General features: G+C 33.4%; 1 protein-coding gene across 1 annotated transcript in view; it reads right to left on the bottom strand.

Moving 5' to 3' along the window:
- Positions 1–18492, bottom strand: part of LOC131068387 (beta-galactosidase 1) — a 212798-nt gene extending 194306 nt beyond the window's left edge. Inside the window, exons 1-5 of the mRNA XM_058003566.2 lie at positions 18054–18492; positions 17870–17965; positions 17113–17225; positions 16928–16994; positions 16732–16824 (exon numbers count right to left, since the gene is read on the bottom strand). Of these exons, the coding sequence (XP_057859549.2) occupies positions 16732–16824; positions 16928–16994; positions 17113–17225; positions 17870–17965; positions 18054–18227 (543 nt within the window). The 5' untranslated portion in view covers positions 18228–18492. The remainder of the gene's footprint in view (positions 1–16731; positions 16825–16927; positions 16995–17112; positions 17226–17869; positions 17966–18053) is intronic.
- Between the last annotated feature and the right edge of the window lie 9393 nt (positions 18493–27885).

Genomic DNA, 27885 nt, shown 5'->3' with positions numbered 1-27885 from the left:
TTCAATCATTTCCATTTTTAGGATCTCAAATTTAAGTGTGTACACTCTCTAAATGTGTACTTGGTATCAAAGTTTTATGAGCATTTTGAAGATTCATATATCATATAAGATTCAAATTTTATATGGGCACTTTGACTAAATATTATAGCCACCCAAGATGTAGACATTCTATGAAAGCACAAGAGAGATCAACAATGATATAATAATGCTATTGTATCAAAGGATGTAAATGATATATTATAATGAAATGAATTAAATTACAAAGGGGACCCCTTGGTAATATAGACCAAGGTATTATAGGATGACATATAGGAATATGGAATGCGTCTTAATCTTATGAATTGAGACATAAAGTGATAACTTAACCACTTAAGGTGGAAAAGTGATAACTATCCACCAAAAGTGGGAAGAATCCTATGTGTTCATTAAGTAAACTTAAGTAATGTCTGTGATTAGGACCTTGGAAATGAACTTACTAGGTACACCACCCTTTCAAACAAACACCCCACTTAAGACTAACTTAGGGAGAATGTAGACAAAGGAAAACAATACAAGATGCAAGATGGGTCCTTCCTCCTAGGCCATGTTAGGTACATGTTATCCTTAATTTTGATATTGGGTAAAATTGATGTAACCTTGCAAATTTTTGGTCAATTTGTGGATTTCAAGCTATATGCATCCTTTTCAAGATGCTTTCATCATCACAAGTGTGATTGTCACCTGGTTTTCCCATTTTTCACTTAGTGTGAATCCTAGGTGCAAATCGGGCTCATAAACCCGATTTACACCAAATGAGACTTCTAGGTATCAATCAGGTTTATAGGCTCAATTTGCACCTCTATTAGTCATTTTTGCATCAAAGTATAAATCAGGTTTGTAAACCCGAAATGCACTTTGGCAAGTGCAAATCGAGTTTATAAACCCGATTTGCACCTATTTATGGAATGTGAAGTTATTAATTACCCCTTTATGTAATTCTATTGGGAGTCTACTTCTTGGTTTTTAATCTATTTTCTCTACATTTTGGGCTTTGTTTTTTCATTCCTAGTGAAGCCAAGTTTGTGGGAAGAAGAGAGCTCCATTTGAATTTTGCGGATTTCATATCTGGTATGTTTTTCCCTTTGTTGTTGGAAGGGTTTTCGAAACTCTTTCTTTCATAGCCTTGTAAATTTGATGAGTGTTCAGGTTTGTAGACCCGAACCACATTGAATTTTGGTGGTGATTCGAGCCTTCAAATCCTAGCACTCACCTCATTGTGTTTTACTTTTAAAATCACTAAGTCCTTCCCCTTTATGATTCTTGAACTATCCTAAGTCTTGGTGAAGTGAAGATTCCTCATCCCGAACTACACCAAAATTTGGTGGAATTTGGGATTACTGGCTCACACTCCACCTTCTCCTTTGTCTTACCTTTGTTGTTATATGGTGCAAGTCAAGGCCGTAGGCCCGTCAAGCACCTAATGTTGCAATGGTGCATGGTGGGTTTGTGACCTCACCTTGTAGCATGTTACCTTTGCATTATCCCACTAGATCTTGGTGTTGGGGATGTGAAGCCTAATGGTTTCTCCCCTTTTCCCTCCATATTTTATAACCATTCAACTTCCATTTGAAAGATTCCTTTAAGAGCTGAAGGTTCATGTTTATTTGAACTGTTAGAAGATGATGATGTTGTAATATAGTTTTTGAATAGAGTTTAATAATAGAATTCCTCTACTTCAAGTGGATGTAGTCAATTTGATGAACCACGTTAAAATTGTGTTATGTGCTCAATTTGATTGTCTTTTTCGATTTCTTCATTTCTGCACAATTATTTATATGCATTCTTCATTAAGAATTGGTATCAGAGCTCGATGGTTAATCTGTATGGAAATTACTGAAGAATTTCCGAAACTATGGAGGAAGTGAATAAATGTAAGGTAGAGAAATTCACTAGGTAGAATTTTGGTCTATGAAAAGTGTACATGGAATCATTGTTGATTAAGTAGGATCTCTCACTTGTGCTTGAAGGGAAAGCAAAGAAGCCAACTACCATGCCTGATGAAGAGTGAGAAAAATTAGATAGGAAGGCAAGGGCAACGATATTTCTCTCATTGTAAAGAAACATTCTTTTCAACATTTCAATTGAGAAGACAACAAAGAAATTATGGGATAAACTCTCTGCCATGTATGAAATGGCATCGACTGCAAATAAAGTTTTCATTATGAAAATTTATATAGTTTAAAAAGGAAGGAAGGAGGGATCATGTCGAATCACCTCAATGAATTCAATGCCCTCATCAATCAAGAACTTTCGATGGGCATGACTAGATGATGAAAAAAGTTGTCTTGTTGTTGTGTTCTCTTTCAAACAACTGGGAAGGAGTTGTCATGTCTATTAGCACTTTAGTCTTTGCCAAAAAAAAATTAAAATTTGATGATGTTGCTACTAATCTTCTCAATGAAGACATGAGAAGGAAGAATCAATAAATTTGTCCCGCTGATGCCTTGATGGTTGTTCATAGGGGTAGGCCTCAAGGTAGAAGTAGAAATAATAATAGAAGAAGGTCCAAATCTACTAAAAGATTGATGTTTAGAGGTAGAAATAATGATCGCTTGTTTTGTGGTAAAGTTGGCCACACAAAGAAGAATTGTTAGTCTTACAAGAAGGCACGAGTAAAGGTTAGGGATAGCAAAGCCAATATAGCTTTTGACAAAGATGAAGGTGCGTTAATTCTCTCCACAAGTGATACCACTTCAAATTCATGGGTGTTAGATTTAGGTGCATAATATCATGCTACTCCATGCATGGAGGTGTTCATAAAATACCAAGAAGGTTGGTTTGGAAGAGTTCATTCAAGAGACGATAAATCTTTTGAAATAATTGGCAAAGGTGATGTTTTTTTGCAGGTACAAGGTGGAGACAAATGGTTGTTAAAAGATGTTAGACATGTCCTAAAGTTAAAAGAAATTTGATATTTGTAGGTCAACTTATTGCACAAGGCTATTGTGTTAATTTTTATCTGGATGCTTGGAAGGTGACCAAGGGAGCCATGCTGGTTGCCAAGGGTAAGAAATTGGGTAGTATCTATGTATTCGAGAGTCACATTGAAGTGGGAGTTGTGATGGCAGTTGAAGCCAGTGAAGCGGGCCTTTGGAATCAAAGGGTTGGACATATGAGCAAAAAAGGACTTCAAGTCATTCTCAAAAGGGAACAAATGTCGGGCCTTAAATATGTTGATTTGGAATTTTGTGAACATTGCCTTATGACAAACAAAGGAGGGCCAGTTTCTTGAAGCTTGGATGTGACAAGAAAACAACACCTTTGGAACTAGTACATTCAAATGTTTTTGGACCTATGGAGGTAACGTCCATTGGAGGGGAAAACTATTGTGTTACTTTTATTGATGATTGTAGTAGGAAAGTATGGATTTATTTACTTCATAGGAAATCAAAAGTGTTCTCTAATTTTAAATTTTTTAAAGCCATGACGTAGAATCAGTTTGGGTATAAATTAAAATGTTTACAAACTGATAATGGAGGAGAGTTTTGCTCCTCAAAATTTGATGTTTTTTATGTATGGTATTCGAAGGATTAAAATCATTCCTTTCACTCTTCAATAAAATGGTACAGTAAAGAGGACGAATAGGATGATCCTAGAGAGGGCTAGGTGTATGCTCTCTAATGCAGGCCTCGATAAAGAATTTTAGGCAGAGGCATGTAATACAACAATATATTTGACCAATTGGAATCCTTCATCTCAACTGGATTTTGGTATTCTGGAGGAGGAATGGCTGGGTAAAAAAATTTCCTACTCACATATTCAAGTTTTTGGTTGCAAAGCAATCTCACATATTCCTAAGGAGAAGAGGGCCAAATTGGGCCCCAAATCACAAAGGTGTATTTTTGTTGGCTATCACGAAGATCAATTGGGTTTCAGATTGTGGTATCTAGTCCTTCAGAAAATTGTTTGTGATAGAGATACTTTCTTGAATGAGAATACATTTCCAACCCTGCATGCACCAGTAACACCACATAAGGAATTTGTCCCTTTCTCTAGTTTTGATAATGGTGGTTCATAGGAACAAATCGATTGCAGTTTGCAGTTAGTCTGAAATCAATTAGGAGCCTTTGTTGTTATTACTAAACCTCATGTGAAGATATTTTCCTTCCCTCCCTCTGCTTCTCAACATTATTCTTTAACTAACAATGTAGGCCACACAGTAAATTTAGAGGCATAGTCATCTATGTCACAACCTAGAGTAGGGGATTCAAGTTCTCAACACGATGTGCCGATCTTTCCCCACGACCAACCTTTAGGTGATGAATAAATTTCTACTTCCTTTGGTGATTATGACTTCAGGGATGCTTTTTCCAATCCAACACGCTTCTCTGTTGACTGGGATAGTGCACTGGACCAATTTACAACGTAGGGGCATCCAATGTTGCCTAAAGTGAATAGTGAAGGACACACAACAGTGACTAAAGTTACTATGTCGGGGCATGATAATATACCTTTCGGCCTTGACCAGAAGTCACCACATGAAGATCGTGGTATAGTGGAATTTGAGAGGTGTGGATCTTCACGGAATGCTCCACACTCCTCTCACTCCTCATTATATGAGGGGTGTTCTGACATGCAGTCCCTCTCTACCATGCAGGTTGGAGTTCATGACACCATGCAAGCTGTGTAAGGAAGCAAAGGTGTGCGGAAACGCTTCCTACGCTAATCTTGAGAGGACAATTTTGCAAATTTCAACTTAACTATTACAGAGATCACAAGAAGCAAATAGAGTAGAAATAAAACAAGAAACACATAACACAACGATTATCATTGGGAAAACCCATACAGGTGAAAAACCCCACACTTTAAAACTTGCATAGTATATTAACAAATCAACAAGAGATTACAATACACTTGCAATGCAAGTTCTTACAAGAGCATCACCTCAACTCAAGCTCGGAGAGACTTCACTAGCATCCTTCTAGCACCTAGCCTTGAAAACCAAACTCCATCATGAAAACTCCTCTCCAAGCCCTCATTATATAGGAATTTTACAACCTAGAAACCATTTGTGGTTTTACAATACCATGGGCAAAACCTCCATGACATGTGTTGCCCACCCTTGACATTTGTTTTTCCAAGATAAGAAAACCAGGTTAAATGTAGTTACTCACGTCCAAACTCTTATCCCCTATTTTTGACCCTCATAACTAACATGAAATGTGTCATATAATCTCTAAAAATGGCTCTCCTATATTATACTATGGACAAGGCATCTTTTGACAACTCAAATACCTTTTTCCAAGGCACCGACACATGGGAAACCTCCCAACTACATTTGGAACAATTTACTAAAAATTGCAAGTTTGAGACACATGTATCTCAACATTCTCCCACTTGTCGAATACCTTGCAAGAGTTAGGGGATCCATATTACCATGGACTCAACAATCAGGGACCAAGAGGCCCATAGACTCCAAACACCATCTGAACTTCTCTATGCTCATGGGCTTAGTTAATGAATCAACAACATTCACCAAAGTTTCTACCTTCTCCAGCTTCACCCTGCCATCCTCAACCATATCTCTCACAAAATGATATTGTACATCAATGTGTTTGGTCCTGGCATGAAAAGTCAGGTTCTTCACTAGGCAGATTGCACTTTGACTGTCACTATAAATTGTCACTGCACCTTGTTTAAACTCTCTGTGAACTAGAAAGATTTGTTCCCATTGTAACAGGAACACTCAATGGTCTAGAATCTTGCATATTAAATCTTCTCAGAATAGTACCAACATACTTACTCTGGCCTAGCCAAAGTTTTTTGTTTTGTCTATCTCTTACAATCTCCATTCCTAGAATGTGTCTTGCTGCACCAAGATCTTTCATATCAAATTTTGCCGAGAGTTGAGATTTTAATTCTACAATCAAACCTTTTCCTTTCCCAATAAACAGCATGTCATCAACATACAAGGCAATAACCAAGAAATGATCACCATCAGATTCGAAATATATATAGTGATCAGATTTAGACCGCACAAACCCCAAACTCAATACACATGTATCAAACTTCTGGTACCACATCCTAGGACTTTGTTTTAAACCATACAAGGATTTCTTCAACTTACAGACCAAATTACTTTTACCTTTTACCACATAGTTCTCTGGCTGTGTCATATAAATTTCTTCCTCCAAATCTCCATGAAGGAAAGCAGTTTTTACATCCATTTGTTCGACCTCTAGATCATAAGTTACTGCAATAGAAAGTAAGAAACGAATGGATGTCATTTTGGCTACAGGAGAAAAAATCTCACCATAATCTACTCCTTCAACCTGGGAGTAACCTTTTGCAACCAAACGTGCTTTGTACTTCTCTATTCTTCCATCTAAACCTATCTTCCTTTTGAACACCCATTTGCAACCAACAAGCTTTCATCCTTTAGGCAATGGTACAAGGTCCCATGTGTCATTCTTCTTAAGAGCTGCCATCTCTTCATCCATGGCAATTTTCCAAGACTCTGAATCATTCATACCAAGAGCCTCTTCTACAGATTTCAGTTCATCAATATTAGCATTCAAAGCAAATATGCATCTCCAATCATCAGGAGAATATCCATACCTTTCAGGTGGTTTTCTTTGTCTAGTAGACCTTCGAACAAGTTCAGGTTCAGGTTCTTCTTCTTCCTCTGATGATTCAGAACTCGTAGAGCTCTCATCAACTTCCTATCTTTCTAAGGGCCTCGATTCAACTTTTTCAGGTGTAGTAGGCAGTTGAATCACATCTTTCTTTTCTTCCTTTTGTTCTAGCTGCATTGTAACAGAAGAAGACTTAGTTTCTCTAAAAATAACACTTCTGGAAAAAAATACCTTTTGTGCAACAGGATCCCAAAGCTTGTACCCTTTCACACTATAACTGTATCCAATGAATATACATTTAACAACTTTGTTATCCAATTTTGTCCGCTTCTCCTTTGGCACATGAGCATATGCCTCACAACCAAAAACTCTCAGATGACTAAGTGAAGGCTTGTGGCCCGACCACGCTTCCATTGGCGTTTTATCAACAAGAGTTGATGTAGGAGACCTGTTTATCAGGTAGCAGGCAGTGGCTACAACTTCAGCCCAGAACTTTTGTTCTAGACTAGCACCACTTAGCATACTCCTAGCCTTCTCCATCAAGGTCCTGTTCATTCTTTCTGCAACTCCATTCTGTTGTGGAGAATACAGATTTGTCTTTTGTCTCTTAATACCACAATCTTTACAAAATGTGTCAAAATCATTGGAGCAATATTCACCACCATTATCTATCCTTAAACATTTTATTTTCTTTCCAGTCTGCAATTCAACCATTGCTTTAAATTCTTTGAAACGACTAAAAACTTCAGCTTTACTCTTAAGAAAATAAACCCATGTTCTTCTACTGAAATCATCAATGAAAGAAACATAATAAACTGATTTACCAATAGAAGAAACATCAACTGGACCAAATACATCCAAATGGATTAGATCCAAAACACTTGAAGACTTATAAGAATTGGGGTAAAACTAAATGCGGTTTTGTTTTCCATAAATACAATGCTCACAAAAATCAAATTCAAGATTGCAATCATTCAACAAGGTTCTTATTTTTCAAAGTTCGTAGACCCTTCTCACCTATGTGACTGAGTCTCAGGTGCCACAACATTGTCTTCTCTGCAGGCAACTTTGATTTAGTATATAGAGCACCCTTGGGTACCCAAAAACCATGACCATCTGCTAAAAGAGACACCCTCTCCTTTTCCAACATAGTCTTTATCACATTCTTATCAGAAGTGCTATTGCACTCAACTGTGCATGCATCAAGCTGGTACAATGTACCCATTTTGCTTCCTCTTGCTATTACCATAGCACCTCTCACCATTTTCACACCTGCTTCAGAAAACTGTACATGCACACCCGCATCTATTAGTTTGCTAACAGATAACAAATTTCTTTTCTAGTCCTAAGATATGCAAGACACCATCAAATCTTCTAGTTCTACCATCAGAAAATTTAACATGAACACTTCCATGACCAACAATATCAAGAAAGGAGTTATCAGCCAAATACACCTTACCACCATCAAACTTTTCATACTTACTAAACCAATTTCTAATAGGAGTCATGCACCATGGAAAGATGCATCTGAGTCTATCAACCATGCATTGTCACCTGCACGAGTGGCCAAGGCTTCAATAAAAGCATCTCCACCTTCCTTCTCGGACTTAGAATCAGAATCTTGCTTCTTCTTCTTTTTCTTCTTTTCTTCTTTACAGTCCTTTCGGAAATGTCCGGGCTTTCCACAATTCCAGCAAATTACCTTGGACTTACTAGGAGATTTTGATCTCCCCTTATTCTTGGACTTAGAATGGCCATTCTGCTTTTCATTCTTGCCTCTTTCTTTTGGTCTTCCTCGAACACTTAGAGCCTCTTTGGCATTCAGAGAAACCTTCCTTCTCATTTCCTCAGAAAGTAGAGAACCAACAACATCCTCCATCTTCAAGACGACTGTAGTGCTCCCTATGGCCATCATAAGGCTGTCCCATGAGTCTGGCAACGAACATAGCAGGATTTGGCACCTTTCTTCTTCATCCATTGGTACCCCAACTGAGGTCAACTGAGTCACCAACATATTAAAACTTTCTAGATAATCAGAAATTCATCCACCTTCTTCCATTCTCAAGGAATACAACTTCTTCCTCAAGAAAATTTTATTCACAAGTGATTTTGCTTGGTAGATCTCACTTAGCTTCTTCCAAAGCTTCTTCGCAATAGATTCTTCGTGGACATTAATCAGAATTGAGTCTACAAGGCACAATCTTATGAGACCTTTAGCTTTTCTATCCATTACATCATATTGTGCAGTTAAAGTCAGATCTGCGGGCCTCGACTTATTCTCATCAACTACATCCCATAGATCTCGATCAATCAACAGATCTTCCATCTTTAGCTTCCACATTTCAAATTTTGTGCCAGAAAACTTCTCTACATCAATCCTCCCTGATATACTTGCCATCTTTACGACCCTACAATACATAAATGAAATACTCTGCACAAGCTCCCACTCAAACCTTGATTAGCTCAAAAAACCCTATACCCAACAAATAGAACCAGAACTGGCCAGGCTCTGATACCACTTGTAAGGAAGCAAAGGTGTGCGGAAATGATTCCTACGCTAATCTTGAGAGGACGATTTTGCAAATTTCAACTTAACTATTACAAAGATCACAAGAAGCAAATAGAGTAGAAATAAAACAAGAAACGCATAACACAATGATTATCGTGGGGAAAATCCATACGGGTGAAAAACCCCACACTCTAAAACCTGCATAGTATATTAACAAATCAACAAGAGATTACAATACACTTGCAATGCAAGTTCTTACAAGAGCATCACCTCAACTCAAGCTCGGAGAGACTTCACTAGCATCCTTCTAGCACCCAGCCTTGCAAACCAAACTCCATCATGCAAACTCCTCTCCAAGCCCTCATTATATAGGAATTTTACAACCTGGAAACCATTTGTGGTTTTACAATACCATGGGCAAAACCTCCATGACACGTTTTGCCCACCCTTGACATTTGTTTTTCCAAGATAAGAAAACCAGGTTAAATATAGTTACTCACGTCCAAATTCTTATCCCTTATTTTTGACCCTCATAACTAACATGAAATGTGTCATATAATCGCTAAAAATGGCCCTCCTATATTATACTATGGACAAGACATCTTTTGACAACTCAAATACCTTTTTCCAAGGCACCGACACATGGGAAACCTCCCAACTACATTTGGAACAATTTACTAAAATTTGCAAGGTTGAGACACATGTATCTCAACAAGCTGAAGACCATTGTTCTTTGCAAAATAATGTCATCACACATAGCCATAAGAATCTTGGGAGTGGTGAAAAATAAAAAACCACTACTAACAAAACTTAGTTGCAGCCATAATAGAGCCAAGATTGTTAGTTAAGGAGATCTACTAGATAGAGAAAGCCTCTGACCAAATTTGCCGATTATGAGCTCTTGTTTTTCTGAGGAAGCCGACCATGAAATATTATTTCTAATCACATAGAGCTTGCAACCTTTAAAGATGGTAGTAAAAATGTTGGTTGTCATCAATAGTGAGCCGCAATGTAGAATGAGATGGATCCATTAACCACAAATCAAACTTGGGATTTGGTGTCTCTTCCACCCAATCAGAATGCATTAAAAAAAAAAGGGTTTAGAAATTGAAAGACGAAAGAGGCAACGAGTGATATTGGGCCAGGCTGGTAGTAAAAGGGTATGCCCAACAGAAAGGGGTAGATCTTGATAAAATCTTTTTACCAGTTGTGAAAATGATAATTATTCACATAGTTTTGGGCCTCACAACAATTTTGGATCTTGAGTTGGAATAACTTGACGTTAAGACTGCATTTTTTCATGGAGACATTGATGAAAAATTATACTTGGATCAACCTCAAGGATTTGTAAAACAAGGATAGGGACATCTCTATTGCAAGTTAAAGTGAAGTTTGTATGGGCTCAAACAATTCCCAAGGTGGTGGTATATTCAATTTTATCTCTTCATGACATAACATAACTTCATACAATGTGAATTTGATCCATGTGTTTACTATAAACAACTTTGTAATGGTGAGTTTGTTATTATCTTGCTCTAAGTTGATGACATGTTGGTAGCTGACATGAGCATGAGGATTGTTTGCAAATTAAAGAAAGAATTAGCTAATAAATTTTCTATGAAGGGCTTAGGGATTCTCTTAGTAACCCTGAGTTATAGCACGTGCATTCATGGCATACTAAAGAATCCCCCTATTTTAAAAAAGTATTGCCCTAAACTCCTTTTTTGTCACCCCTCCCAATACACAACCCAAATTAAAAACCCCCCTATTTTTTCTAGATATTATATTTTTTCGTAGCCCAAATTTAAAACCCCCTATTTTCACCAAATAGACAATATATTGTTTTAGATTTTTGGGATATTAAACCCCCCAATAGGAATGTATGTGATATAATATTGCCTAGCCAGTGAAGCCCCCGTGACTTAGGGGCAACAAAGAAAATTCTTGGAATGACCATTACTTGGGATAGACAACATAAGGAAATTAGATTGTCTCAATAAAAATACATTGATAAAGTTGTTGATAGATTTGACATGGCTAGTGCGAAGGTTGTTAACACTCCTCTTGCTAGTCATTTTTTATATCGTTTGACATGTCTCCCAAGACACTCGAAGATCAAGAATTTATGAAAGGCATTCCATATTGTTCAATGGTTGTTAGTATCATGCATGTCATGGTTTGCAGTCATTCGGATATTGCTCATGCAGGGGAGGTGTGAGTAAGTTCATGAATAATCTAGGAAAATCTCATTGGGAGGCTATCAAATAAATTTTGAGATATTGAAAAGGAACATCTAGTTATGCTTTGTGTTTTGTATGAAACCACTGTGTAATGTTGTGTAAGTCAGCGAGACTTCTGCTTGAGCAATGAGTTCTATGCAGTGAGCTTGATTGCACGTGCAATCCCCTCTATGTAATATTTGTATACCTTGATCAAGTATATAGATATTGTGGGTATCAACCCCACCGTGGTTTTTCCATTTATAGGGTTTTCCACATATAAATATTGGTGCTATGGTGTTGTTGATTTATGTGTTATTTGGTTTATGCACTTTATTTTTTTTGTTAACTGGTTCATAAGCAATAAGACCATAAATTCATTTATTGGTAGAACACTGATTCACCCCCCGTTCTTGGATTCCAACACCTATATCTCTCAACCTAGCTCAATACTTTTCCAGTTATTCCTACAAAAGAAAAAAAGAAGCCTATGTTGATTGATCCCTAACCTTCCCAAGATTTGAGTTATAACAAGAGAAATCATAGTGTGAGAAAATACTGATGAAGATGTTATGCCAAGCCTCATGATATTTTTTTCCCAAACTATTTCCTCCCCTAAACTGTTAAATGTTGACTTGGTCCCATTTTCCCAACCTTCGTTTGACCCTAAGAAGGAGCTTTATCTTAATCATCCATGTCAAAATTTAAAATTATCTATGAAAAGTGATTGTTCTTGTTCATCTCTTCTACACATTAGATATCCTATTGTGATTAATTTGGTAACTGGTGATTTTGATGCTAATAATGTAGATACTAACAATTTTGATGATATGTATGAGGTTATTGAGATTAATCATGAGCTAAGTTTGAGATTTATAAAAGTTTTAATCCTAGATCCTAGTGAAAAACAATGTGATTCATTATTAGAGAATGTCCCTTGTTTAAAACTTTTATTAGCTCCTATCATGCTTGTTGTGGTCCTCTTGCATCTTGTCTACCATCCCTAAATGATGTTAGGTAAGATTGGGAGGGGAGTGATTTACTAGACTAGCTTCACTTGTGCGATGGACTCTTTTGTGTGTTTTCTTGCACTTGACGTGTTTCCCCTAGGATTTGGTGCTTGACGCGTCTTTGTGTTATGTTATGATCTCTTTGGATGAACCTTGTTTCTCCATTGGTGCAAGGCAACAAAGGGACTGGACTTGTGACATTCTTCTATTTGTATCTCAATTCTTCTATATGTTGTATTTATGTTGTGTCATAAATGTTTTATTGTCATTTAAATGTTCTTTTGTGTTGTCTACTTGGGGATGATGCAAAGCATTGAGATATATATTTTTGGTCTCTTCCATGTTGACCCAAAAAGACTTGTGTTCTTTACCTTATTTTCTCTTCTTCCATTTTGCTCATAGTTCCACTATCTTTGGGGGATGAGTTCAATTAAATATAATAATATTTAATATACATGATTTATTTGATGCACATACTGACACTAGATAGTATATCCCTTATGTGCTCTCTCTTTGTGTCTTGTCACCATTACCTTTGACTTTCATTATGCTTGAGGGAATTTCACTACTACATAGTGCTTGCATTTTGGATGCATGTATACTACCTTAAAGAAATTTCTCCTAGTGAGGTGTACACTATCACTTTAACATGAGGGTATACACTTTTCTCTTTATTACACTTTGTGCACACACTACCAAGGTTTGGTTTGTACACTTTGATCACACAACATGACATGTTTGGTACACTTTGAAACACCCCTTTTTTAGTCAATCTTTGTTGAGATTACTTTGCAAGCAAAGGGTTTTATTTGTACTCTTTGTACTTGGTACACACTACAACATCCATTTTGTAGTCAAGTTTCTGTTTCTTGTGCCAACATGACTCATAGTAAGCAGATTTTCACTAGAACAAGAAGTCACATCTTTTATTCTCTCTCTTCTCTTCATGTTGTTTCTTCTTTTATCTTAATATTAGATTGATGAGATCCTAATTCCTTGAGGGCTTGACATTTCTTGTCTCTTTAATATCTTGATGAAAGTTTTTCAATGGTATTCTATACTTTACCAAGAGTATGAGCATAGGTTCATACTCCCACCAAAATGGGGGCTAAATGTAGTGTTGTAAATTGTATCCTTGTAGATTTTCATACTCACTTAGGACTCCCTTCAATGTTTCTACCTTCTATGTCTTTATTATGCATAATTCTCTACTCTACTTTGATTCTTGCATCTTGTTTTAGCCCAGATGGACTAGACCATTGCACTAGGTACCATAGTCCTCCTAAACTAGGGAACTAGGCACTATAGTCCAGATCAAAAGGGCCCATTTTTTGAACCCCCTAATGATCACAAAATATTAGGTTGGAATTGATTTACCATTTCGGCCTTCTTCATAATTTTTAACATGTTTCATGAGTATATGTATATAAGAAAGTCTTATCCTCTCTTTTGAAGCATATATTAATCATCTTTCAATTACAATTTCATCAAGATAAATTCAAATTCAAGTGAGCAAGTAATCAAGCATAATTAGAGTAGTGAGGAAGAGGCCAAGTATTCAAATTTCAAGCATTCAAGAAGGTATCCATGATCAAGTTATTATTAAGACATCCATGAATTCCCACATGGTGACTTCAACCTGTTATAAAGACTTTAAAGGCAAAGGAGATTCACAAAGAAGGTTTAACATTCCAGTTCAACATTTTATTTATAGATCTAGCTCTTTTTTATTTCATCTAATTTGAATCCCGAGGTTTGACCTAGGCAAATCACTATCATTGACCCAACAATATTTTCCCTCTCTTGTGTGTGTGCAGGTGACAAGTCATGAAGAGAAGGAATATAGATCCAAAAATCTAGACTGAGACAAAATGAACCAGTATCTGAAGAACAAAAAACCCTAGACATTGAAAAATCAAAGAAAAATATTTGACACTTTTTTTATTAAATTTTAGAAGGATATTCTGAGAAACATTCTGATCCCAAAACTATTTCCAATATTTGAATCTAACACCTTTAGAACTAGGTCTCCTAGTCCCATAATCCAACATTTTTTGAACTCAAATTTTAGATACAAGTTTCTCTTTGCTTCTCATTTCCATATTTGTACTTAGTATCTGCATATCTATTTTGAAACTCTATGTTCATATTAATATCTCTCAATTTTGCATCATTATCTCTAATTATTGTTTTATTTTACCCAATTGCGACAAATTCAACTCAAACAAGGAGAATAAGATCCAATAGGTTTGAGGTTGGGCTGACTGAATTATATTTACCTAATTGTGGTGGTGGTGTTGTAAATGGGTTTGCTTCCTAGTTTGCATGTTTAGACTAATGAACATCCATTTTAACCATAAAAATAAATATATGTGTGTGAGTGTGTGTGCATGTGTACACATATATACATAGATGTATATGTATGTATACATACATACATACATACATACATACATACATACATATTTATGTATATATACATGTATGTACATATACACATACATATACATATACATATAAGTATATGTGTATGTGTATGTGCATGTGCATGTGTATGTGTATGTGTATGTGTATGTGTACATATACATATACATATACATATACATATGCATATGTATGTATATGTATGTATGTATATAAATATTTATATACATACATACATGTACACATACAAATATACATACATAGATACATATACATATACAAATACATATACATATACATATACATATACATATACATATACATATACATATACATACACTCTCTCTCTCATACATATATTATTTCTATAGAATTTTAATATATAATTTATTTTAAGTAACATGAATAAAAAAACTTATACATTAAACATAAAATATAGAAATATTATCAAATCCATTAGCTAGCCCTTTTTAATTATTTTGTAATTGTAAATATATAATAGTAAATGAAAAATAAAAATAAAAATATACAATAATAAATAAATTGATTATATTAAATACTTACACATAAAAGAAAAATATTAAATTTAAAATATTGATATATTTAAAAATATTAATTGATATAATCTTATAGTATAATTCCAAAAAGAAAAATACTTTTAATTCTATATTTCAAAACATTTAAAATTTAACTGTATATTATTTGATACATAATATAAATGTTAGGAATTAATATTAGTGCGCACACATAATAGAAGTAAAGTGAATTGTAGTTACTCATATCATTGTGATGGTTGGTTAGTTAGAACATTAGAATATCATGTGTAAAAATTTCTACTATTGTATGTGGTTGTATCAAATTGTATTTCAAGTTGTTAGAACACCTTGTCTCAACACTAGAATAGTTATTGCAGATATAACAACTTTCCTCTAATATGAGATATGCCAATCTAGAAACATATAAGAATATTTTTTGTGTATAATTTTTTACATTAAATTATAATAATATATTATTATTTTTTCATAAAATTTTACAATTTTATTTGAAATGCTATTTTACAATTATAAAAAAATTCCAAACTTCTATGAATTTGGGTCACCTTGAAAGGAAGGAAATCCAATTGTATGGAAGCCTAGGATGCAAATAAGTTTATTATAAAACTATCATATCTATAATTTAAAAATAAATCAATCTAAAATGTGTTTTTGATTAATATAAGGGGCAAAAAAAGTATATAGGACGTAGATGGTGTAAAAATGTTATTTAAATAAAATAGAATAATTTTAATAAATAAAAATAAAATAATAAATTTTAGAACAATTTATTATTTTATTTTAAAATTAAATAATAAAATTTAAATTTTGAAATATATAAAATAAAATAATAAAAATTTAGAAAAGTAAAATAATTTTTTTTACATGTCTATTTTAAATTAATATTTACATAAATAAAATTTACAACTTATTTTTTTATTGATTGAGTGTTCACTATTATCATTGAAATTAGTTTTAATGAAATAAGTATCATTAATGATAGTTGTGTTGAGTTTGGTTTCAAAAATTTAAAGGAAGATAAATTGTTAAAAGTTTGGTTGGTTGTCATATATATATATAAATAATATCTTTACTCTGAGAAAAAATTATTTACAGGATCAAATTTAAAAACTTCAATTTTATCTCTGATTAAAGATTTTTTTATTTCTAATTAAAGATTTTTTATTCCAAAAATATATGATATTGATTTACAAAATTAAAAAAAAAATTGTACCAAATGTTTTTATTGAAAACTTATTTTCTAATCTAGATTGTGGAATCCTAAAACTGGAGTTGTTTCAGTCTTCACTATAAAGAATGACTCAGTACAAGCCAAGACAGAGAGACCCAAGGCATTATAGTGGAAGACATTTCTTTGAAGCTAATAAATTAAATGGCTCATATTAAATTAGATGAGCATACCTGTGCCACAATTATAGGCCCCCCTTGAGAAGCAAATAGATTCTCCCTTTTCATCATATTTGCAATCATTTCAGTAAATCTCTGCATCTCTCTCTGCATTCAGAGAAAACAGTAGCAATCCACAATTTAAAGCAATCCATTTGAGATTTATCATAAACTCAAATACACAAGAAAAAAAAAAGAACACCACTGTTACCTTGAATGGTTCATTATCTGTTCTAAAAATTATGCCTGGAATTTCACGAAGCCAGTAAGGAAATCCACTGCCATTCAATATATTTATTAGAATCTCAAGTGAAAATATTATATTTATATATATATTTATTTATTTATATATATATTTATATATATATATACATGTTGAGAAAGTCATCTACATACCCAAAATTCCATTCAGCCTCAATGTATGGCCCAATTCTGAGACTCACATACATTCCTCTCGAATGTATTAGTTTCACAAATTTAACCAGGTCAGACCTCCCCTCAAAATTAAACTGCAACATCAAACAAGCACATACATATTTGAACCTTTATAATATGATAAAAGTTTATTGTGTAAATTCTATTTTTATTTATCTTTGTTGAAAATAGGACAATCAGATAACAATAAATCATAAATGAAAATGGATAACAAAATTAATGCAACTTAGAAATGGATAAGAAAATAATTAGAATTATTACATTTCCACAATCCATAATGATAAATCTATTGTTGCTTCTGGATTTGATTGTGACTTTATTTGTATGAACGTTTCTGATCAGATCCGAAACGTTCATGCAAATAAAGTCAAACAATCAAATCCAGAAGCAACAATAGATTTAACAAAATAATTATAAATCATAACTCAAAAATTATGTAAAGAAACCTCACCTAAAGAGATCCACCAGACAACCTAAACATCCATAGGTATGGGTATAGTCCATATGAGCATGAGTCTTGGTTAGGGGCAATGAAAGATGAAATAAATGCCTTGGACAAATTTGACACATGGGATTTAGTCGAGCTATCTAAAAAGAGCAAAGTCATTGGATGCAAATTAATGGATATTTAACAAGGATTAGAAGAAAATCTTCTAAAAGATTATGAAATATGATCTGAAATGTTGATGAAAATTTCATCTCTTTTAACTTCAATCACCTTTCCCTGCTCTGGCTCATGCATGTTCCAGAACACATATGTCTGAACGCAATTCAATCCCCCTTCTTTTGCTTTGTCTATCAACCCAGGCCACATCTGTCAAAACCATTGAACATGCAAACTCAATTTACAAAAAATATTCTCTATATTTTCAGAGAAAGAACTCCATAGTTTGAATACCCACCTGAGGAGTACTACGAGGGTAGTGAATTGATCCAGAAATGAGCAGTTTTCTTGTGCCATTGACAATGAGAGAAGTACCATCATATGTAACTTCACCTGCATTCAAGCCTTTTGTCATATAAATACATACCCACAACCAAAATCCTACAATGATAGCTGCCTCTGAATTTGCCATTGTGGCGACACTGTAAAAAAATCAGATTATTTTAGTTGTGCTTCATGAACATAAGGCTTGAATGGACTTGGAAGATGGGCTCCCAAGTTGAAATAAATATTTCTATTGTTATTTCAGTCTTTTATGGTTAAGACTTAAGGACATTCCATAAAACAAGCAAGCCTTTCTGACTTTTTATCTCTCATATTTCTTTTTCTATTCTATTGCTTAATTTTGGCTAAGCTTATCTTGAATCGTCCAATCGCCCATTTCTATATCTTGTTATGAATGAAATATTGTAGCGTATGTTGATAGATAAAGTTGCAAACTTGCATGAGTTTTACTAACCGTGGCTACGGCCACAAAGTGGGGACATCAAATGCATGAGTATATTACAACTGTTTTTTTTGGTCCAACTTGGAAACTAAAACTTGATATTAATTAGCAAATAAATATAGAAAATGGGATTATATCTGCGAATCAGTTTCGAATTTGATGGCCACCCTTACCTATGGACTTTATTTAATGATCTGTATTATGGTTATGGATAGGGTTAGGGTTAAGGTTAGTATTATGGTTAGAGTTAAGTTTTACATTATTGTTAGGGTTACAATTAGGGTTCACATCAAGGATAGGATTTGGTTTAGGTTTAAAATTATGGTTAGGGTTAGGATTTAAGATTAGTGTTAGGATTAGGGTTAAGGTTACTATTATGTTCAAGGTTAAGGTTTACATCATTGTTAGGGTTAGGGTTATTATTAGGGTTAGGTTTCAGGGTTAAGGTTATGACAATGGTTAGGGTTATTATCAATGTTAGGGTTTGGTTTAGGTTTAGGATTATGGTTGGGGTTAGGGTTAATGATTAGAGTTTAGTGTTAGGGTTAAGTTTATGGTTAGGGTTAGGGTAAAAGCACAAAATATCTATGTATAAAAAAAAGTAAAAAATATATACATACACTAAAGTTTCAGGTGATCGATAATGGTGAAAATTATATGAAATAATTATCGATAAGATTGCCCATAAGATTAGGGTTAGGGTTAGTATTATGGTTAGAATTAAAGTCTAATTTTAATATATATTTTTATTATTATAATTTTATATATATCTTCAACTCTTTACAAAAACAAAAAAATACTTTAACTGCTAATGTGTAGAAAATACATATTTAAGCACAGCAAATGCACGATCGTCAACAGTTTAGACAATGACATAGAAAACCCTGAAGTGCGACATAGCAGAGACAAGTGTTGAGGAACTTCCACAGCTTCACACACTTATCATGACTTGCAGAAGCAACCATGCCTTTTACAAGTGAAACTGCCAGAGCTGGGATGCTCACACTTTTTGTTCTCAACCATACTCCACTTCCACAACTCCAAAGACTAATATGGAGCTCTCCTCATCATCTATTTTGTGTTGTGCATCAACCATCGTGTATTCAGAACTTGTTCAGCGATATTCAAAGTTGTGGGGCTTAGCATTATCAATACAAAATACAATAGCATTATCAATACAATTTTTAGAAATATCTGCACTCAGTGTGGTAATGTTTTTAACTGCAAATTAACCACTACAGAAATCTACTTGATGATAAACTTTTATGTGCAATTTGTAATGCTCAATTTATTACATTCAGTATTGTAGGATGTAAAAGTGAAATTTGTATTTACTCTTTAAAAGTGTTATAAGATATGAATATTTAATCTTATATTAAATAGTGCATGTTTGAAGATTTTTAAAGATTATTATATGTAATATTTGATTGATACAATTATAAATATTTGTGTTTATTAATTATTATAGTACTTTTAAAAATCTATTATTCAAAGATTAAAAAAATGTGTAATGCAGGTATACTTATTAGAATTCATATAGTGGTTTGTTTTTTTCTTGTATACTTGCTAGCTGTTGTTATTTATTTATTAAGTGCATTTAAAAATTTAATGTTGCTTTATTAGTTCTTGCCATAGGCATAGAACTATTGGTAATAGTTGTTCTTTAACTAGTTATTAATAAAAAATAGATTAACAAATCAAGATTGATAATTTTTTTACCAATTTTTTTAATCTTTATTAAAGTATAGATGCAATCTTTTAATTAAAAATATTATAAAAATTAATGATTTTTTCTACTTATTTTTAATATTTAAATACTTATAGTTTTTTTCATATTTCATTGTATATTTTTTAATGGCTTTTTAGAGATTTTTTTTATTAGGTAAAATAATTTTTTTTAATTATTAAACTATAGAAAATGATGTTTTGGATTATTTTATGTGTAGAAAATGATATAAACATAAAAAAATACATATATATTGCTTCACAAATTATACATAAAATAAAAAAAATGTTATTGATTGTTTATTAATTTTTATTTATTATTAATTAGTATGAATGACATAAAGATAAAAAGGTTTTGATAAAAATTTATTTTAAAATAGGTCAAGTTATATATCTTAATATATTTTAAATGTTTTTGATTAAGGATCAAATAAGATTTGAGGGGACCCAAAACCCCTTTAAAATTTTTTTGAAGGGACTTGAAATTTCACAGATCTGGAACCCATAGAAGAATGTTGCAATAAGATACAACATAGCCATTCAACAACCCAACCACAACCTAACAAAAATGATTAAACATTGAAGAGCTGGTTGTAAAAGAAAAAGGATGAAGCCAACCTCAAAAAATCTTAGGCAAAAATGTGCATAGGGAACAAGGCTCCCTCAACCTTAACCATGGGTTTAATCAAGGCTCCCATAATCTTATCCTTGAGAATGAGCAGCAGTGAGAATAACTTGCCTAACAAGATGTCCACCTCAATAGGAGATAAACAGAAGAAGTTAGCAAAATATCAACAGCAACTCCCTTACAACCAAAAGATAGGGCTCCATCAACCCCCCAACAATACATACAAGCATAACCAATAGCATCTAACTCCACCCAATAGGAAAAAGGTCATCTCTAGCCACATCCATCTCCCCCTCAATACAAGATAGGACCACCTCTATAGGAAAAACTAGAGTAACCCAAAAGTGCAAAAAATGAAGCACAAAGGCTAAAGTTTGGGGGACAAGGAGGGGGAAAACAAAACCCCCATTGAAGATAGATCTAGGAGTCTAGATAGATAAAAAAAGAAATCCAGACCTCATCATCATAGAAATCACAAACCAAAGAGATTCCAAAGGAACCCATAATAAAAAACCTCTCTCGAAATATAAAGATAAATAGGGGGCACAAGGAGAGATGAAAGATAAAGAAATCACCATAGTTCCATCTCAAGAGTAGAGAAGAATTTGAGATCTAGAAAGAATCCCTAAGAGAATAAAACATGAAGATCTCTAAGGCAGGGAAGAAACAACTTCCATGTAGCCCCCCAGAACCTGGGGAGAGCCTCCCAAAGAAAAACCAGTGGACCCAAGAGATTCAGAACCTCAAACCAGCCCACCTGGCAAGTAAAAAATCCAAATGAATAAAACCTCCAAGTGCATCTTGGAATAAAACCATCGATACCCACATGACCACACATAAAAGTACCAAGTTGTGGTAGTAATAGACACGTAGAGGAAGAAGTTCGAGACCCACGAAGAGGAGAACATGGCCCTTCCAACAAACAATCCTGTCCCCAAAAACATCACAATCTACCCCAACCAAAACCATGCCCAACCGACAGAACAAGTCTAGAGAAAAGATAGGCCCAAGGGGTAACCAGAGCGAGTCCCCCAAATAGGGGATTGAATTAGGCTGAACCAAAACCATAGAGCTACTACCTTGAGCAACCAAAAAAATCCACAAACCAGAGAAGAGAAGCCATACAACTAATTTTAATATTATTATATGAATAATTCAAAAGTACCTTCATTTAAATATTAAGTAAATTATTTATATCAAAATAGTAAACAAATATCACCTTAGCCATAACATAACATTTTTAAAACCAAGACACGTAGAGACATTAGCAACACATGCAAACTTTGTGATATATTTACATTGTAAAATTTTCTCACATCTTTACCAATATATAGCATGTTGGATATACATATCTCTATAATTATTTGGTATCCTATACTGTTATAACAAAATAGTTGCTAACATTTGACAAGAACTTCGCTGCATTGTAGCCTTGTTACAATTTTCTATCATTAATTTAGAATGTGCTATGTTGCGATATTTTTCCTATTATTTTAATTGAAGGCCAAAAAAATGTGCATACAAGAATATGAAATGTTACTATTTCCCTCCTTCCTCTCATAATTTCACAATCACTTACAATACATTACAATACATTCGTGCTCGTGGAGATGTGTTAACAAAAATACTATGGTTTTATTTTTAGATTTATATAGGAACACTAATTTAAGAACAAAATCAATAGAAAAGAATATTAAAATCCTAGTATAGTGTTCATCTTAGATTGAGAATAATGAAAAATAAAATAACAAAACAAGATACATTACCAAATTCCATTATTGAAAATGGATTTGTTCAATGAAGAGGATGCAATTGCTTGAAACTCTACATGTACCTATTGAATATGGTTGAATAATTTACATATGAATGATAATGTGTTAATTTATAAACTTTTGACAAAGAGGATGAACAATAATGATTTAAATAATGGTGCCAATAATATTAGTATAGAAAATATATTAGGATGATTTTATGTGTCTAATTTTTTTCCCTTTTCAAGATGAAGTTAAAATTAGTAGAATAATGTCATTTCATAGAAAATAAGTAAAAATATTTAGTGGAATAGAATGGTGTCATAACCCTCCCTTATCACTTTTGATTTGATACAATTACTATTATATCTTTTTGTGGTTGAGCTATTGAATATGGTTGAATAAATATTATAAAAGGTTAAATAATGGACCCACTTACACACTTGGAGAATATAATTTAAATAGGCATTATTTATTTTTCCCATTCCAATTATGGCATATGTTGTAGGAGAAATTAGAAGCTTCTAGAGGAATCTTCATTCTTTAATTCCCTTGCATGTAACTCTCCCACTAGGATATTAATCAATTTTGCATGGATTAAATATTGGAAAAAGAATCTCATTTTCAATTAATTTCTCTAGATAGTGGAGTTAAGGGGTTTTTCCTATATATTGTATGCAATTTTCAAAAAGAGGGAGTTGATTATTTTTTTTGAAGAAAAGTTTTCTCAAGTAGTAGTTTTTTTTTCTCGTAGTCACATTTCATTGTAGGATTGTTAAGTAGTTGTTTTTGAAGAAATTCAAAAAAAGTTGCAAGGAAGGATCAAGGGAGGCTAGTTGAAGAATTCGGAGGGGATTCTACATCAAGCTTCAAGTATCCAGGTTCTCCTCTTTTAATTGAATCTCGCTTCTTGTTTTATTCTTTTCTTTCCTGTGAATAAATCTTATTGTGAATAAAAATAAATAAATAAATTTCTCATGTATGAAATCTTGTTTTCCTGTGAATGAAACTTGTTGTGAATATAAATAAATAAATAAATTTCTCATGTATGAAATCTTGTTTTCCTGTGAATGAAACCTACTGGGATTAAAGATTAATTTCAATCTTGTTTTCTTGTTTTATTCTTCTCTTTCCTGTGAATAAAAATTAATTACTCATGTAAGAATCTTGTTTTCTTCATGTGGAAATCATTCAAATGAAACTATCTTCCTTTGATTTTAAATTTGTTCATGTGTACCAAAACTTATTTAATTCCTGAGAGTAAATCCATTTTTCCTCTCTTAATTTTGATTTGATCTTCTTAAAACCTTTAATTAATTCCTTCCTCTTTGTAAATGAACATGGCTATCATGAGAGAAATTTTATTAAATCTCCTCTCTATTGTATTTGCTTGCCTCAATTTCAAGCCTAATGTATTTTTTTGTGCTCCCGTGAAATCATCTAAAATAATTTTCTCTATTATCTTTCAAACCTGTGAGTAGATTCTTATTTTTATTTTTATAATAACATTTTTATATACCCCTCTTAATTTGTTAATAAAACTAAAATAAAACAATATATATATATATATATATATTGCAATATTAAATTTATACGTTAAGAAAAAAATAAAATAAAGTAGTTTTTCAAAATATTTTTTTATAAAATAAATTAAATAGTCAAACAAAGGGGGGCAAAGTTAATATATCCGATGGGGAGTGGTATTCTCCATTACCTCTGCGGTCAGTGCTATGGTAGTGGCTACAGAGGGAGTGGAGGGCCCCACGCCTATCCCCTCATCACTATGGGTCTGCACCTACAGGCCCGCAGTGGTGATGGGACCCATGGCCCCACTCCCCGCTTGGCAATAAAAGCCATATTTTGAATTGTTTTTCATATCAAATTACTTTTTTCTTAATTTAGATTTTTGCATTTAGATGATTATAATAAATTAAAAAAAAGAGATATAATAAATAAATAAAATATTAATGGTGTTAATGACTTGAGGGTTTTATATAATATAAAATATACATATATATATATATATAAGGAATGTTTACAATTATTTAAAAAAAATAAATGAAGTTTTATTATCAATGGTAAATTCTAAAGGGGAGAAAGGAATTGATCCCTAAAATTGAGTCAACACTAAAATTAGATAAATGGAGAAATTTTGTTTGTCAAAGTGATTTGGAAAAGTTAAGTAGGAATATTTAATTGGAATTCATTCGCAATAATTTTAATGTAAATTTCCTTTAAGTAGACCCTTTTAATTAGATGATTCATTTAATTCTTGAATTTTGATTTGATCAAGCTAACTAAAGAAATCTTTCTTTCCCTTTCTAAGTATTAATGGTTTTTTTTAAGAAAAATAAAAGAGGTAAATTTAGAATAAGATGAAGTTAATGCCATTGGGGGCACTTTTATTCTTTCCTTGTTATCTCTATACAAGTTACACCTTCTCACTTATCCATGCTAATTGCATAATTCATGATGTTAGATGGTAGATCTCACATTTATTCTAGTTCAAGAGACTTTTTTTTCCGTAGAGTTTATTTTGCGGCTTGATTCTCAATATTGGTTTTCATCATATCTACATTAGAATAGGGTTAATTTCATTTGAATATAAGAGGTAGACCTCTTAGTTAGAAAAATTAACAAAGGGAGTTGGAAAACAAAAACCTAGTAGCATTCGGTATTTACAGTGCCTCTGGGTCACGCTTACGGGTAATGTCGTCGTGTTGAACTACTGCACTTAACAACTAATAAAGCTGCATCAACGACATCTGTGGCATCGTCCCTATAAATCATCGAGGAGTAATAAGGGACACTTGGAAGTTAAAATCCAAGGGGCGAGTAATCCCCCTTAGATTGATAATCTAATAAGATAATCCTCAAATAATTTTATATTTGCTAGTTAAACCATAGTAAATCCTTTTAGGATTGATTGAGTGAAATGCTTTTATAGATTTGACTTAATCTCGAAGAGTTGTTTATGATTGACAATTGGGTTAAGGGTGATGCTATGATAGGTATTAGGGACTAGTTGTTTTAGGCCACAAGCAATAGGCCATATTGAGCCTTTGCTTAAATGCTACCATTGTGGGTAGCAACCGCAGAGAAATTGTCTGAGACATTGACCCTAGAAATGGTTGTGTACCCACCAAACAGTTTACATTAAACCATAGGTTAGAAAATAGAACTACATACTTTACACCTTGATCCCGTGTCGAAACGGGTATGTAGGTAGTCTAGGGACGAAGTTGTCCCTAGTACTCAGGCGTTTGTGGATGGGGTCTAGGATTTGGTAAAGAAGAAGGATTGCGAAGAATCCTAATTGAAAGATAAGTGTAATAGAAGGAAAAGTAATTCAACGCATGCTCGAAAGGAATCTCGTATGGATTCGCTTGACTTCCCGAGGCTTTAGGCCAAATTCCAAAGCGGAATTCAAGCTTGCAATATAATATTTTACTTGCTCCTAAGGACAACGACCTCGGTGTACACCTATTAAAGGAGTGTAGTTCTTAGTGAGTGACTTAGGACCCGAATGGTCCCGATGAGTCTAAGTCTCTGGCCAGAGCACCTCCTATCCCAAGTTGGATAGATGCCTACCCCATATGGGTAGATGCCTATCCTGTATTGGATAGATGAAACCTCTTTTCCCATATGGACAAATGCCTAACCCGTATGGTTAGATGCTTATTCCAGATGGATGAATGCCTAATCTAAATGGATAGATGCTCGGAGTATGCGATTGAATCTAACACAAATGATAAAAGGGTCAAAATTTTTGTTGGGTTAAGTATAGTGGGTTATTACAAATGGGTAGTAGGATGCCTCAGTCATTTAAAGTAAATGAAGTTAGGAAATGGGTTATGAATCTTCCATCAAAAGAGACTTTGGGTTGATATGACCCAAATGGTCTCTCATAGGAGAACTAGGTCTAAAGGGATGAAATATGGAAAGAGTTTGAAGAGATGGAAAGAAGGGGATGGTTACATGCTTAAAGATTGAGATATGAGGAAGGAAAAATATTATTCTAGTAAAAAAATATAACTAGGATGATGATAAGAAAGATAACATAGTAGGTGATGAGACTAATGGATTTTATGAATAATCTTTGTAAATAAAATTTGATGCAAGCATATGTATAATTTATACTAAGAAACAAATGTTTGTTGTAGTTCTCAATATTATGCACACATGTGTTAGAACATCATACGACCCCTTAGGACATCATATGGTCTTAAGAGGTCATATGGTGTGCTAAGGGGTCGTATGATGTTCTAACACATGTGTAGCCCCATTAAGACCCCACATTACCCCCAATGACACCATATAACCCCTTAGGACCATGTATGATATCCTAAGTGGTCATATCATGTTGTAACACATGTATGGCCCAATTAGGACCCCACGTGACCCCTAATGACATCATGTGACCCCTTAGCATGTCACATGACCCCTTAGGATCATATGATGTCCTAAGGGGTCATATGGTTTCCTAATGGGTCATATAGTGTTGTAACACATGTGTAGAACCATTAGGACTCCACATGACCCCTAAGGACACCATATGACCCCTTAGGATACCACGTGACCCCTTAGGACCATATGATTTCCTAAGGGGTCATATGATGTCCTAAGGGGTCATATGGTGTTCTTACACATGTGTTAAGAGGTCATATGGTGTGCTAAGGGACCTTATATGATATCATTAGGAGTTATGTGGGGTCCTAAGGGGGAGAGAGAGGGAGAGAGAGAGATTTAAAGAGGGTGGGAATAAAATGTGCTAAGATATTGAGAGACAATATATATATGCATACATTTTACAAATATATATGTATACATACACATACACATATTATATACATACACATACATATATATAGATATACATATATATGTATGTATATATATACATACATATATATGTATATATATATACATACATATATATGTATATATATATACATACATATATATGTACATGTACACACACACACACACACACATATATATATATATGTATGTATGTTACATATACATGTATATATGTACATGTACATGTACATGTACATATATACATGTATATATGTACATGTACATACATGTATATGTAACATATATATATATATATATATATATATATATATATATATACATGTACATATATATATACATGTACATATATATATATATATATATATATATATACATGTACATATATATATGTGTGTGTGTGTGTGTGTGTGTGTGT

This window comes from Cryptomeria japonica, chromosome 5 (assembly GCF_030272615.1).
Source record: "Cryptomeria japonica chromosome 5, Sugi_1.0, whole genome shotgun sequence".
Classification (NCBI taxonomy): domain Eukaryota; kingdom Viridiplantae; phylum Streptophyta; class Pinopsida; order Cupressales; family Cupressaceae; genus Cryptomeria; species Cryptomeria japonica.
Note: the sequence above shows the minus strand (reverse complement) of the source record. Positions and strands in the feature narration are given on the sequence as shown.